At 39.5% G+C, this 13159-nt stretch overlaps 1 protein-coding gene across 1 annotated transcript; it reads right to left on the bottom strand.

The window, feature by feature from the left end:
* Positions 1 to 2959: 2959 nt before the first annotated feature.
* Positions 2960 to 11801, bottom strand: LOC112028007 (protein transport protein SEC16B homolog). The gene is made up of 13 exons (XM_024060643.2): positions 9461 to 11801; positions 8793 to 9113; positions 7569 to 7697; positions 7359 to 7481; positions 7064 to 7234; positions 6520 to 6645; positions 6290 to 6424; positions 5611 to 5738; positions 5424 to 5532; positions 5031 to 5345; positions 4764 to 4913; positions 4329 to 4624; positions 2960 to 3972 (listed from the first exon to the last, which is right to left on the bottom strand). Exons 1-13 carry the CDS (start codon positions 11333 to 11335, stop codon positions 3453 to 3455), a joined length of 4398 nt encoding a protein of 1465 aa, XP_023916411.2. The 5' UTR covers positions 11336 to 11801; the 3' UTR covers positions 2960 to 3452.
* Between the last annotated feature and the right edge of the window lie 1358 nt (positions 11802 to 13159).

Genomic DNA, 13159 nt, shown 5'->3' with positions numbered 1-13159 from the left:
TCTACAAAATCAAGCGAAGATCTTGACAAATTTGTTGAGATCTCCACCAAATCTCACAAAGATTTCTCTAGATTTGTAAAAATTGGCAACAAAAGTAGAATTGTAGAAGAAAATAGATCATGGCGTGGGGAGGAGGAGAACAACAAGGTTTTTAGCTAGATCGATCCACTTGGGTCTAAGACAATGAAACTAGCTACTCAACCTGCCAATGTCAAGTGTTGAAGACACAAACTCAATGTTGACTGCCAAATTGCTCGGATGAGCGGGTTTCGATTCAAACGGATGCATTAGGTCCCAGTTTGGGTTGGACAACCCTGCATGGGCCTGCAGCTTATTTGGGTCTATTGTCTAATCAAAATTTTTCCCCCTTGGCTGAATGTCTAACAAATCCCGTACCATCCCAATTTTGTCCAACAAAGATGTCTCCAATTAATCATGTAGAGACTTGGCTTTCATGAGCGGTGGATTTAGCTAGTCATGAGGTGTGTGTCGCCGATCACATATACTATTCGAGTTAATGGGGTTCCATGTGGTGCAATTAGACCAACCAGGGGGCTACGTCAAGGCAACCCATTGTCGCCTTATCTTTTCATCCTAGTGGCAGAGGGTTTGTCGGCTTTAATCCATAAGGCAATCCAAACCAAAACCTTGAAAGGGCTGGCGACATCTGCAAGGGGATCGAAAGTGTCACACTTTTTCTTCGCAGATGACAATTTGATTTTCAGCCGGGCCACCATCAGGGAATGTTAGGAAATCCAAAGAATCTTGCAAGTTTATGAAGCCTCTTCGGGTCAGCAATTAAATTGGAGTAAAACCTCCTTCTTTTTCAGCTGGAATACTGATAATGCCGCAAAAGAGTCAATCAAAACCATGTTTGGTGCCTAGCTCATTAAGCCACACGAGTCTTATTTGCGTCTCCCTTCCTTAGTGGGCAGATAAAAAAAGAACTCTTTTGCCCAGCTGAAGGAACGCGTAGCAAACAAGCTGGCCGGGTGGAAGGAGAAGTTGCTTTCAAATGCCAAGAAGGAAATCTTAATTAAAGTAGTAGCGCAAGCAGTGCCATCATACACTATGAGCTGTTTTCGGCTGCCTAAGGCTTTGTGTCAAGAGCTTACGGGGATGGTGAGGCAATTTTGGTGGGGCCAAAAGAAGGATGAAAAAGGAATGGCGTGGATGAGTTGGGAGAAGATGTGCCTCCCGAAAGACCAGGGTGGTATGAGATTTAAGGATTTGGAGAAATTTAATCTTGCTTTGTTAGCGAAGTAGGGCTGGTGATTACATACCAATTCTTCCTCCCTTTTCTATAAAGTCTTTAAGGCAAAGTATTTTCCGGGGTGTGACTTTATTGATGCAAAAATGAGCAGACATCCATCTTACGGTTGGAGAAGCATAATGGTTGCCCAGAACTTGATAAAAAAGGGAATGAAGTGGCAGGTGGGTGATGGAGAGAAAATTAATATCTGGCAAGACAGGTGGACCCCCAGACCGCACACACATGGACATTTCCCCAAAATGTGACTTACTATGTGAGCCGAGAGTGTCCACTCTTATTAACAGTGTGACCAAGGAGTGGAATGTGGACCTCATTAAACAGTGGTTTATACCCCAAGACATGGAGGTCATACTTAGTATACCTCTAAGTGCACATGGAGCATAGGATAGACTTATCTAGACGGGTTCAAGAAATGGTAAGTTCTTGGTGCGTAGCGCTTACCATCTAGCTCAAACAGTGCAGGAGGGAGGTGGCCAAGCGACAAGCTCGAATCAGTCAGTGGCTCGGGAAACTTGGAAGGGTATATGGAGTATGAATGTCCCCAACAAGGTGAAGCACTTCACATGGAAAGCGTGTAGGAACATCTTGGCCACAAAGGAAAATTTATGGAGAAGGAAGGTCACTCAAGAGGGACTGTGCGAGGAGTGTGGTAATACGATTGAATCAGCGACCCATCTCTTCTGGTTTTGCAAACAAGCGTTGGCAGTGTGGTCCCATAGTAAGCTTGTCTTACCCTTTACCATCTCACAGTCATGGAAGTTTATTGAAGTTGTGGGTCAATTGCTGAAATGGAGGGATGCTTACCCAGATCTTATGGAGAAGGTCATAATGATATGTTGGGGGATTTGGAGGAACAGAAATGAAGCAAAGCATGGAAGGAAACGAAAAATTGGTGAGACAGTGATTAAGTGCTCGTGCTATTTACTAAAGGAGTTCCGAACGACGAATGAGGTAAGGAGTAGGCAGGAAGCTCAGCCTCAGGAGGTAGTGAGGTGGACAGCTCCGAAGCAAGGCCAATACAAGGTGAACTACGATGTGGTGGCCTTCACCAGGAGCAGGGTGGTTGGTTTTGGTGTGATCATCTGTGACGGTGTAGATTCGGTCGTTGCTGCTTTGAGTAAGAAAAGGATAGGTCTTACCGGAGCGGTGGAAGTAGAGGCGTAGGCGATGGAAGCAGTTGTCCAATTCGCGAAGGATGTGGGGATAAGGGAAGCAACCTTCGAAGGTGACTCTCTTATTTTGAGCAAAGTAGCCAAAGGTGTGGGAGATGTCCCTTCCTCGATCCAAAACATTGTCTGCAGCATTATACAGGACCTTCAGACGTTTAGAGCTGCAGAAGTGTCACGTGTTAAAAGGCAGGGGAATGCCCCTGCCCATTTACTCGCCCAACATGCATTGCATATGGTGGATTATAACGCATGGCTAGAGGAATGCCCTAGATTCATTGAGCACACGTGTGCCCATGATGTAATCCAGTTTTCTTCTATTTGAATGAAGTGTGTTTTCCCATCAAAAAAAAAAAAAAGATGTTACTTGATCATACTAAAGTGATATTGACATCCTTAATAATCAGGCCAGTTGACAGGAGCTCATAATTTACGATGAAATTATCAAATAAGCAGCGGCTATGCTGTACTTAAGACTAAAAGTTCTGAATGCTGTTTCGACACCATAATAACCAATGCAAAATTTCAACATCCACTTTGGATTTTAATTTTATAAAGCATGATAACCAATACAAAATAACAAGCAAAATACCTTATTTTTTGCAATTCGATACACTTATCTTTTTCCCCTTGAGAAGATCTTTTGATACTATACCTATACAAAGGGACTTTATGTTTTTCAATAAATGAACAAATGAACTGTACAATGGTGCCAACAGAGGCTCTCTTCGCTTTATAATAAAAAAAACAGCTCCTGAAGCCTCAACTGGTGGCGAATTCCAGAGCGTTGAAAAAAATTTTAGGCTTAAAAGTATAGAAAACCGTGCCAACTACATTTCATCATATGGTGGGATAGGGAAGTTGGAGAACATTTTTTGTTTCTTCTGTGTGCGGAATTGGCTTCAGGCGAATACCACCATTTTGCACTTTTCAGAGATGCAGGAGCAGGTTCCCTAGTATTCTATTGATCACAAAGAACAAAACTTTGATATTTACATCATCACTAATTTATCTCAAAGTTCCACTTCATGAAGGTCCCCAAAACTGCCACCGTTTTGCATTCGCATCAATGAAGGCTCATTAGGCATAAATGATGATGGGGGCATGCCCAATGCCTCCCCTGGAGGTTTTATTTCAGCCGGTTTTGGAGGACTGAATGGAGTGCTGTGGCTTCCACCCCATGAGGCTGTTCTTCGTGAGTGAGGAGGGAGGGAGCCATTGCCATTGCCTTTTGTCAAATCTCCCATGTATGGGATGTTATCCATGCTTGGGAACCTCTGCACGGTCATTGATGATGAATGTATAGGAGACTGGAACGAGTCATTTGCAATGGATGTTGAGCGATCTACATTAGTTGAAGTTTCTTCTTGCCCATTTTCTGCTATAGCCTCCATTGTCTGTTCACCAAGTGATGCTGGGGTGGGAATAAATAATTTTGCATTGGGAGCAACAGGAGGCTTAACAGATGGAACAGAAGGTGACTGGAACAAGTTTGCAGGCTTTCCACCACCTTGGTTGAAGGTGTCCACATACCTGCCAAAAGCCCATCAATATAGTTTTACAAGACTAATTTGTAATCTCTATTTGGTTGCAGGAAAAATGGAGGAAAGGTAATGAGCTTTCAGATGGGGCCGTACTTGAGAGGTGTTCATAAACCTAGCAAAATTTATTACTAACCTGAGACTCCAAAAAAGTATAAAGAGAGCTGCTAAGTCAATCTGTCACTATTTATTTTTTCAAGTTGCATATTAAATAAAAAACCAATACAGCTCCATCTTTGCTTGATTCAGCCATTCTTATCATAACTTATAACAGGGTTGAACTCCTCTAAATTTAGTCAAGAAATTAGCACAATTTTTTTAGAACAAATAAAAATCTATCGAAGTTACCTTGCCCGAACACCCATCCTTCCACGAGATGAGAATTGATTTGAGCTGGATGGAATAGGTGGAATTCCTGATGAATGTTCTGGAGTAGGAGTTTTATATTCTGGGCTCCCATTGTTTGGAGTCCCTTCTTTCTGTAATGCAGATTTCAAATTGTAATCTGACATGCCATTCTGGAAGGCTGTAGTTGTTGGAGGGGGTGGCAAGGCAGTTTCTTCAGCTGGGGCTTCAACGCCTTCCTCTACCCATCTCTTCAGCTTTTCATCATAATAGAATTTGTTCGTTTCACCCAATTTAGCCTTTAGCAGCAAAGCAAAATAAAAACCATTTAAAAGGGGGTACTAAGAGTGAGAAACATTAACTATATTTTTCCTCAATAAAAAATTGAAAATGAAAAAATTCATGGAGACCAAAAAATTGACATTTTGAAGAAACTACCTGTTTGCCAGGGCGAGGCCTTAAAACTAGCCCCACAGTCTTTTGCAGTAACTGTGAGCCAAAATTAAAACGAGGAAAGCGTGATGCCCCCCCTGAGACTGAAGCTTTGCCTTGTTCATTTGGTGACGCCATTCCTTTTGATGAATCAACCTGATCCAATAGTAAGTCAGTATGATCTCATAAATTTGATATAACCAATAATACACACAACAAACTGTACCTACAAACATAGGTTTTCATTTTCCAATTCTGGAAAATACTATATACCTGTCTTGGAGTTCTACCAAAGTCTGGCTCTGAAACGCTTCTATTAGCCATTGTCATTCTACTACCATCAGCCATCCAATCACTTATGGGCTCCATTGATGCAGAAGGCATTAACGATGACATGGCCATTGTTGATTGACTACTTGATACCCTGGGGCCAGTTGGCTGATTATAATGTCCATTACCAGGAACACCTCCTTGTAATGTTGGCGCAGGTGGTGGAAGACCCCCAACAACACGATGTGCTGTACTATCAAAAAAGTTAAGCAATTTGCCAACTAATTTTCCAGGAGCCGAATTTGCACTGTATCCACCCTGCACATAGAATGTTTATTTGGATGAATCAGCACTTGCAGCTTAAAAATCACGAGACACAAATAATAGACGAAGTACCTGTTGGTGAGTTCTGATCCTTTCTTCAAGAGATAATATTAACTGTTTCCATGTTTCTACTTCGGGTGCTCGACCAGTCTTCAGAGACTTCAATACTGCTTGACAGTATCTGAACTAACCACACCATGTTAAGAAAACTGAAGACAAAAATTGCAAGAAACATCAACTTGAAACAATTTTTACTTACTTCAATGAGTCTGAAACCTTCCCCACTTCAACTAGCATGTGTGCATAAATGAGCTTGTATGGCTGAAAAGGTAGCAAGATAAACTGAGAGTTTCCAAGCACCTTCGAATATTCATATAACTCGGTCCTCTGTCCAAATAGCCATCATATCTATTCAGTATGAGTCAGTTGTAAAGCATCATTTATTAAAATGACTGATGTAAGGGGATAATTTGGTTGACAAAATGAAAAAGACACTGAGGTTGACAAGCACAGAACATTCGAGCTTAGGTTACTTCAAAGAAAAAACAAAATACTAAGGGTGAAACAGAAACGTGGCTGTTGCTTTAAAAAAAAATACAAAAAAAAAAGAGTAAACTACCAGGTACTTCAAAGTTTTATACAGATTTACATAATATAATATAATAATGATCCAAATGAGTCTTCTAAACCCTGCAATCTCCAGGAAAGTTAAAGATTAACAGAATAAAATATAGCTCCAAAAGAGACAAGTTTGAACCCTGCAGTCTCCAAGAAACTCCAAGAAACAGAGCATGTCAGAGTACGACAATTAAAAATTTTAAACACGGTGACAACCATGAGCGGTAATTTTTTTTTTCTTTGGGTGGGGGGTGATAAGTAACCAATAACCATTGAGCCATGAAAACGGTTTATGAGTGCTAACTGGAATCTAAAAGCACCTGAATAGCTTCTGGACTAACGTAGGTTCGAGGAAGTTTCCAGTGATCTGCTCCAATTAGACAGAGCCTAGCAGTGTCTGAGTATGGTTCAAAGTTTGCTTCCGCAATTAAATAGCAGATGTGTGCAGCAGTAATCTGAAATAGGATTCATCTTAGGTCTTCAGAAGTAAGAAAAAATTAACCATAAAAAATAAAATTAATAATATAAATTAACAAACTTCATAAAGTACCTCACTTCTTTCCTTCCAAAGGCAGTCGCCGAGATGAATAATTACAAGTTCATCATCCTTTGTTCTGTTTGCAGTTATAACAGCCAAATTTTCCTCCCAGTCATCTAGCATACAAGTGGCCCCAATCTGTAGTTTGACCAGGAAAAAGAATAGGCTGACCTTATAACTCAGAGATGCCAACAGAAGAATTTGGCAAAATTTAGAGATGACAGGATATCAGCTGGATCAAGGGATTGAGCTCTAGGAATCCTAAAACATGATATTTTGGGCAAAGCTTATTTATACATCCTACTAGCTTGAGCAATACCTATATGGTTGTGTCACAGAAACAAAATGCAACAGGAATATCAAAGTGATCCAAAAAAACCTTGTCTCTTTTATAGTTTTGCCCATTATAGGGGGAACATCTACCTTGCTATGGTGTTGGTTTCCTTTTACTAACATTTTTTACTGAAGTACATAATTACTTGTTAAGTTAAAGGCAGTACCAAGCATAATATCGCACCAATGTATTAAAATAAACAGTTCTTAAATAATATATCACCTGTGCAGGCTGTTGAGGCATATTAACAGCACCTGGAAGACTGCTGTCGGTTGTGGAATCGGAATAAAACACTTCAGCTGGTTGCCCTGCAATTAGCAGGCATAAAGTCCTTAGAGGTGATCCTGCAACTAGCTGGTGAAGTGCCATTTGCTTCACAGTGTCAACATAGAACTGCATTGGTCCAAGCCATAATCAAAACCAAAAAAGAGAGAGGTGAGACAAGGTTAGCACAGTAAAAACCTAATGACTACCTCATGAATGCAAGTATCTGGATAGGCTGAAAGGGGCAACAAACCTGATCACCAAGTTGTGAAGCAAGAACAAGTGCGGGTCCCCACAACTGACCTTCTTGTGCACATTGTAAAGCCTCTTTCTTTCTACCAGAAACCAGAAGATTTTGTACCTCAGAAGCGGTTGCCTACAAAATACACCATCTATTACAAAACAATGAAACTGGCAAAGGAAAAAAAAAGTAGGGAGAAAAGCAGAGCAATTTATCACATACCCGAATTTGTCCTTCAGAAGGCAAATTCTGCAAGCAGTGGCTAAGAGCACCATACTCACTGAATTGCATGCTGTTCCTCTTAGCAGATGCAAAAAGTTTCGCAACTGCTGATTCTGGAGAATCATTTTCCTATTTAGAATACAAAGGCAAAAGATTACCAAATGCCATATTTATGACACCCCGAAATTTATCATAAAGTATACCATCAGGAAGAAGAAAAGTAAGAACCCATTACGGAAAATATGACCAGGGAGACAAAGCCAATTAAAAAGAATTATCAAAATAGCAAGAAAATCAAGTTAAAATCATTCTTCTAAAAGTGCAGCAACAAATAACCATTCCCACTTCTGAAAGCATCACATGGCACAGGAACATCATTAAGAAATCCCAGCAGTTTGATATACATACTTTCAAGTACCCTCTTGCCTTATTGCATTGAACAATAATTTTCCTCCATAATGCCTAAAAACCCCTAAAATCTGAATCAATCACTCTTCTTTTCAGCTCAATCTTTTTCTGATTACACAATATGAACTCAACTCAATAAAGCCTTCATCTGATCTAAATGGGGTTGTCCATTGTTGACAAGATCCCTTTTATGCTACTTGGCCCTATGTAGTGACTAGGGCCTTATCCCTAGTCTTCTCTCTAACAATCATGTCTATAGCAACGAAAAGATAAACACAACAGAAAGAAAGAAAATGCAAGCTTTTTTGTATGTCCACATTAAAAGGGCTTCAAACCTCAGCTTTTGGAGCTACATCATGCCATTAAAAGAAATAAAAAGGAAAGGGGGCTATGAAGTGAGATTACATCCTTACTCTATAGGCTTATTGACAATGCTTTTATCAGAGTAATGTAATGAACCATAACAATAGGGTACTTTTTTTAAAGAATGTAACAATGGGGCACTTGCATACTATAGTTTAAAGCAAACATATAAGTACAAGCTCATGGAGGGCAAGTTTTAACATCAAATGGGTTACCAAGAATATGAATTGCCAAAGGCCATGTCACAAACAATTTTTAACAAAACAGATGCAAAGTTGTAAGTTTGTGGGTCATTGGTCAATCTTGAAGGACCTTGCTAGCTATGAAGCACAGGTGCAATAAGACTTTATCACAGCTATCATGATTGTCCTACTACATGTAGATACACAATAGATATTAAAATTTTCTTATTAGATAAAAAACAATCTCAAGGAAAAAAAAAATGTAATTTACCCTCAAAATGGTGTCAACACCAAAAGCAGATCGAAGTTTTCCATAATGTTGACAAGCTATCTTAAGCAAAGATAGAAGCAACCTCAATGCTTCACCTTTTCTATAATCCATGTTGGGTAATTCACAGCTTGCAATCCTCTCGTCTATCCATTTGTTCAACTCTTTACCTCCAACACTCCCACCAACTAATGGACCAGGAAATGATTGTTGGCACAAAGCATGAAAATAATTGGAGGCACCTGATCCAAGGCTTGAAGCATCAGCGTTTCCTAAGACAACTTCCATCAAGTTCAGAACAGAAAGTGAGCTTCCTACTGGATCCTGCACATAAGGCGAACAAAGGTGATTAGCCCTTTCATGATATCAACATTAACATGCTCCTTTTGGTTATGTCCCTAAGAGAAAGTAACATATATTTTGGAATTTATAAAGCAAAATTATTTACACAACAAAGTCTTAAACAGTGATTAAACAACAATTTGACTTAATTTAAACATTTTAAAAAAATCTTCTAGGACACGATGACAACATACCATGCAGAAAGGGGAATGGGGGCACATTATAAAAACATAGGGCAATTTTCAGAAATATATTCCTCTTTCTTTATCTGTCTTTTGGCAACCAAATGAAGCATTCAAGAAAACAAAGAGAAGATTCCAAGGCCGAACCTGGCTTCCAAATGACGAGCTACTGAGTGAACTATTACTATTCTTCATTACAAGGAGTTTTCCACCAAAGCCAAATGTTACCAGGGCATGTGGAGGACGCCCAGCAGATGATCTTCCAACATTGGAAGCATAAGAAGTCTGATGGACACTCTCAAATGATTGCTGGGAAAAATTTACAGGTTGACTGCCAAAGTAATCAACCGAGAATTGTGTTTGCTCATTAAGCTTCAGATTTGCGGGACTAAACTGCTGACTAAAGTTCCCACCAGGGACAGAGCTTTTAAATTGAACATTCCCATTAGCCTCACCATGACTCTGACTTGCTCCATTGTAAGATGAAACTGGTCCAAAAGAATTGAAGGACTTCTGTTGATCATTGTTCACATAAGAACCATCAAAATGCTGGTTTCCACCCAAAGTTGTAAAACCCTCACTCCTTGGAACAGTTTCAGCTTGCCACGAATTCAATTCCTGCTGACGATTATTACCATATGCCCCAGCCCAGCTTCCATCTTGGCCTTGGCTACCAAAACCCTGTGACCTATAATTGTCAGCCTGCCCATACTCACCATATAAGCTACCATTAATCTCATTAAAACTACCAGTTGACACAAACCCGTTTTGATGCTGCTGCTGATCAGGGGTCTGAGCTGTTGATTGAATCGAAGAAGTATAAGTATCCAATGTGCGCCATTCTTGTGCGATTGTGTCATAATACCAACCGGGATACTGAGGATCAAAAACCATGTGTTCTGGGTATCCATTATTCACTTGTGAAACCTGATTCCAGTTAGACACGCTCTCAGTCCCGTTATTCGCTTGCGAAACCTGATTCCAGTTAGATACACTCTCAGTCCCGTTATTCCCTTGCGAAACCTGATTCCAATTAGACAAGCTCCCAGTCATGCCAGTATCAGTCGCAGTTCCCACAACAGACTGAGCAGCTTGCTGCATATGAGAAATCTCCGTATTTCCATCAGCAACAGCACTCGACTCACTGGTCTGAACATTCGTGTTACCATCATCACCACCCACTTGATACCATTCCCCGGTATTCGGGTCATACTTCCACCCTGGATAGGCATTCTCCCAATACTGACTACTACTCAAATCCTGCACATTTGAACTTTGTTCCACCGTTGCACCATAAACCTGACCCTGACCCTCTTGATAATTCGCATAATTAACCGAATTATTCACACCATCAGCTACAAATCCTTCATTGCCCGTTATGATTTTTGCCTCACTATTCAAATTTCCACCGACATTCCCTGGGAAATCACCGGAATTACCATCCAATTCACTGAAAAAATCTGAATACGATCCAAACCCGTGACTCCCATTTTGAGGGGCCAAATCTGTGTGGAACGAATTCCACCCAATCTCCTTAACCCCAGACCCGCCGGATCCACTGCTCTTGCTCACAGTAGAATCCGAAGCGAATTCGGATCCAATCCCATCATTGCTGGATCCTACCACACTATCGCACCCAATCGAATTGGCCGAAACCAACGAATCCCTCTCTTCCACGTGTGCACCCAACGACTCTGCACCTGCACCGCCATCCACACAAGCCTTTTCTTCTTTTGTTTCTTTGAAATCAAAGCCTCTATTATCATCACCGCCTTCGCCGCTGCCGCCACCGCCACGAACCGACTCATCCAATTGATTCCCAGCCTCGCTAATGCTCAGATTCGCAAACGCTTTCGCCTCGTCGGAATCGCTTCCCTCAGCGAACTTAGGATCAATTTCCTCGCTCAACTTAGGGTTCGATCCGGCAGTAGTAGTGGTGGGCCCGAACTCATCGTCGACCAATTTATCGAAGAAATCCTCGTCCGTCTGATCCTCCACATGAAATGGAGGATTCGAAGCCATTTTAACCCTTAACTCTTCACGGATCCCCCTCTATCCCACCCAAAAATTCACACAACTCAGCCCAAATTACCCCCAAACTTTTCCCCCCACAAAATCTCGAATTCCGAGCTGAAACGTTACGAAAACCCTCGAGATCCGAAACCAAAACGCAGAACTTTACCTCGAAATCACTCTTCCCCAAAACCTAACCCTTCAACGAGCAAGATCTAGGGTTTCGAGCCCGTTCAAATCCCAGAACCGTAAATCAAGCAAGATACACCAAAATTTTGCAAATTTCGGCTTGAATTTAACACATTTGAGTTCAAAAATAACTAAATAAAAGAATGAAAACCCAAATCAACTTACAGATCGATAGGAGTAACTGCAAAGAAATACGAAGTAAAAGAGAGAGAGAAAATTTTGAGTTTTGGCAGAGGAGAGCCCTCAATTTCGCACCCACCAGGAGCTTCGTTTAATTTTAGTTTATTTAATTAATTTTTTTTTTTTAATTTCTCTGTGTGCGTTTTCTTTAATCTTTTTATTTTTATTTATTTTATTTATTGTTTTAGCGCCAGATATCTGGGCGAACGTATACGTGGAATTTTGCATGCGATTTCTTTGTTGTACTGTTACGGTTTTGCTGCTTCCACTCTTGGTGTTAAATGTCAAAAACGGTTTGGAGTCGAAGGAAAAGTTTGCTGGAATTAGCGAGATTTTTGGAGGTGGAATTAGTGAAAAAATTTTAGTACATTAACGAGTTTAATGTAGCATGGGCAGCAGTGCACCTGTTTACCGTAATGGGCGGCGTGTATTTGATGATGAGAAATCAAAATAGAAATCTAGCATTTGTGGTGTTTTTATTATTACGTATACATCTCTTCCTTCGTTGTTTTAATAAAGAAAAGTTTTTATTTTGGGAAGGTGGTTGGTATTCGTTGTTGTGTTGTATCATGTATTTGTCTTAATTGGAACATCAACTAATCTCTCTATCAGGTCCTTGTACACGTAAATCAAATTTAACATTCTGTTGTTGTGGTGGGTTTCAGTTTGGTGAAGTCTTTGTTGTTGAAATAGAATTTGAGTGAGTGAGTTCAAATCTCGTTTTCATTAAAAATTATTAATTGGTATTTTAATTTAAACAAAGAATAATTATTATTATAAGGTATACATCATAAATTCAAGTGTATGACATTGTTTTCCTTTTCCCCCCAGTCAAAACAGCCAAATTTTATTTCAATTCTTAAAACGAGATTAAACAGAGAGAGAGAGAGAGACTATAACTGTTTTTATTATTATGCACATTTGGTATTATTTGGTTGCATATTTATTATGAGGAGTAGTTATTTCTTTCTTTTCTTTTCTTTTTAAGAAATTAATTGTAAATGAATGTTATTCTTTAATGCATGTAACAATTTTTAAAATTAATACATTTTCAAAAAAAATGCAAACTTTCCAAATGCATCATTTTCTATTCCTAGTAATAAAGATTATTATTCTTAACTCTTTACCAAAAAAAAAGATTATTATTCCTAACATAATCTATGCTTAATGTACCAAATATATCCTACTTTCTAAAGTTATTATGTGTATTAAAAAAGAGCTATTACATCTTTTTTTAGAAATGAATAAGTATTCTTCAATTTAAGGAGTAGATGTCCTTAATGAATAATTATTCCATATAATGAAAATCCAATAAAATGATCAAATAGTTATTTCATATAAATAAGCATATCATTATAAGAACCATCGCCTCATACTAAATATGCTCTAAATTTGTTTCTTTATACGTATGATTGAGTTGGATACATACATTGTAGCCTCTTTCTTTTGTTCTCTCTCTCTCGA

Source organism: Quercus suber, unplaced genomic scaffold (assembly GCF_002906115.3).
Source record: "Quercus suber isolate HL8 unplaced genomic scaffold, Cork oak 2.0 scaffold_142, whole genome shotgun sequence".
In the NCBI taxonomy this organism is placed as follows: Eukaryota; Viridiplantae; Streptophyta; class Magnoliopsida; order Fagales; family Fagaceae; genus Quercus; species Quercus suber.
This window is presented reverse-complemented; position numbering and strand designations above follow the sequence as displayed.

Coding starts and splice junctions, on each gene's coding strand:
- LOC112028007 (XM_024060643.2), bottom strand. CDS start 11,335: ATGGCTTCGAATCCTCCATTTCATGTGGAGGATCAGACGGACGAGGAT. Junction 9,114..9,460: donor GCTCGTCATTTGGAAGCCAG/GTTCGGCCTTGG, acceptor CCTTATGTGCAG/GATCCAGTAGGAAGCTCACT. Junction 5,533..5,610: donor AAGGTTTCAGACTCATTGAA/GTAAGTAAAAAT, acceptor TGGTTAGTTCAG/ATACTGTCAAGCAGTATTGA.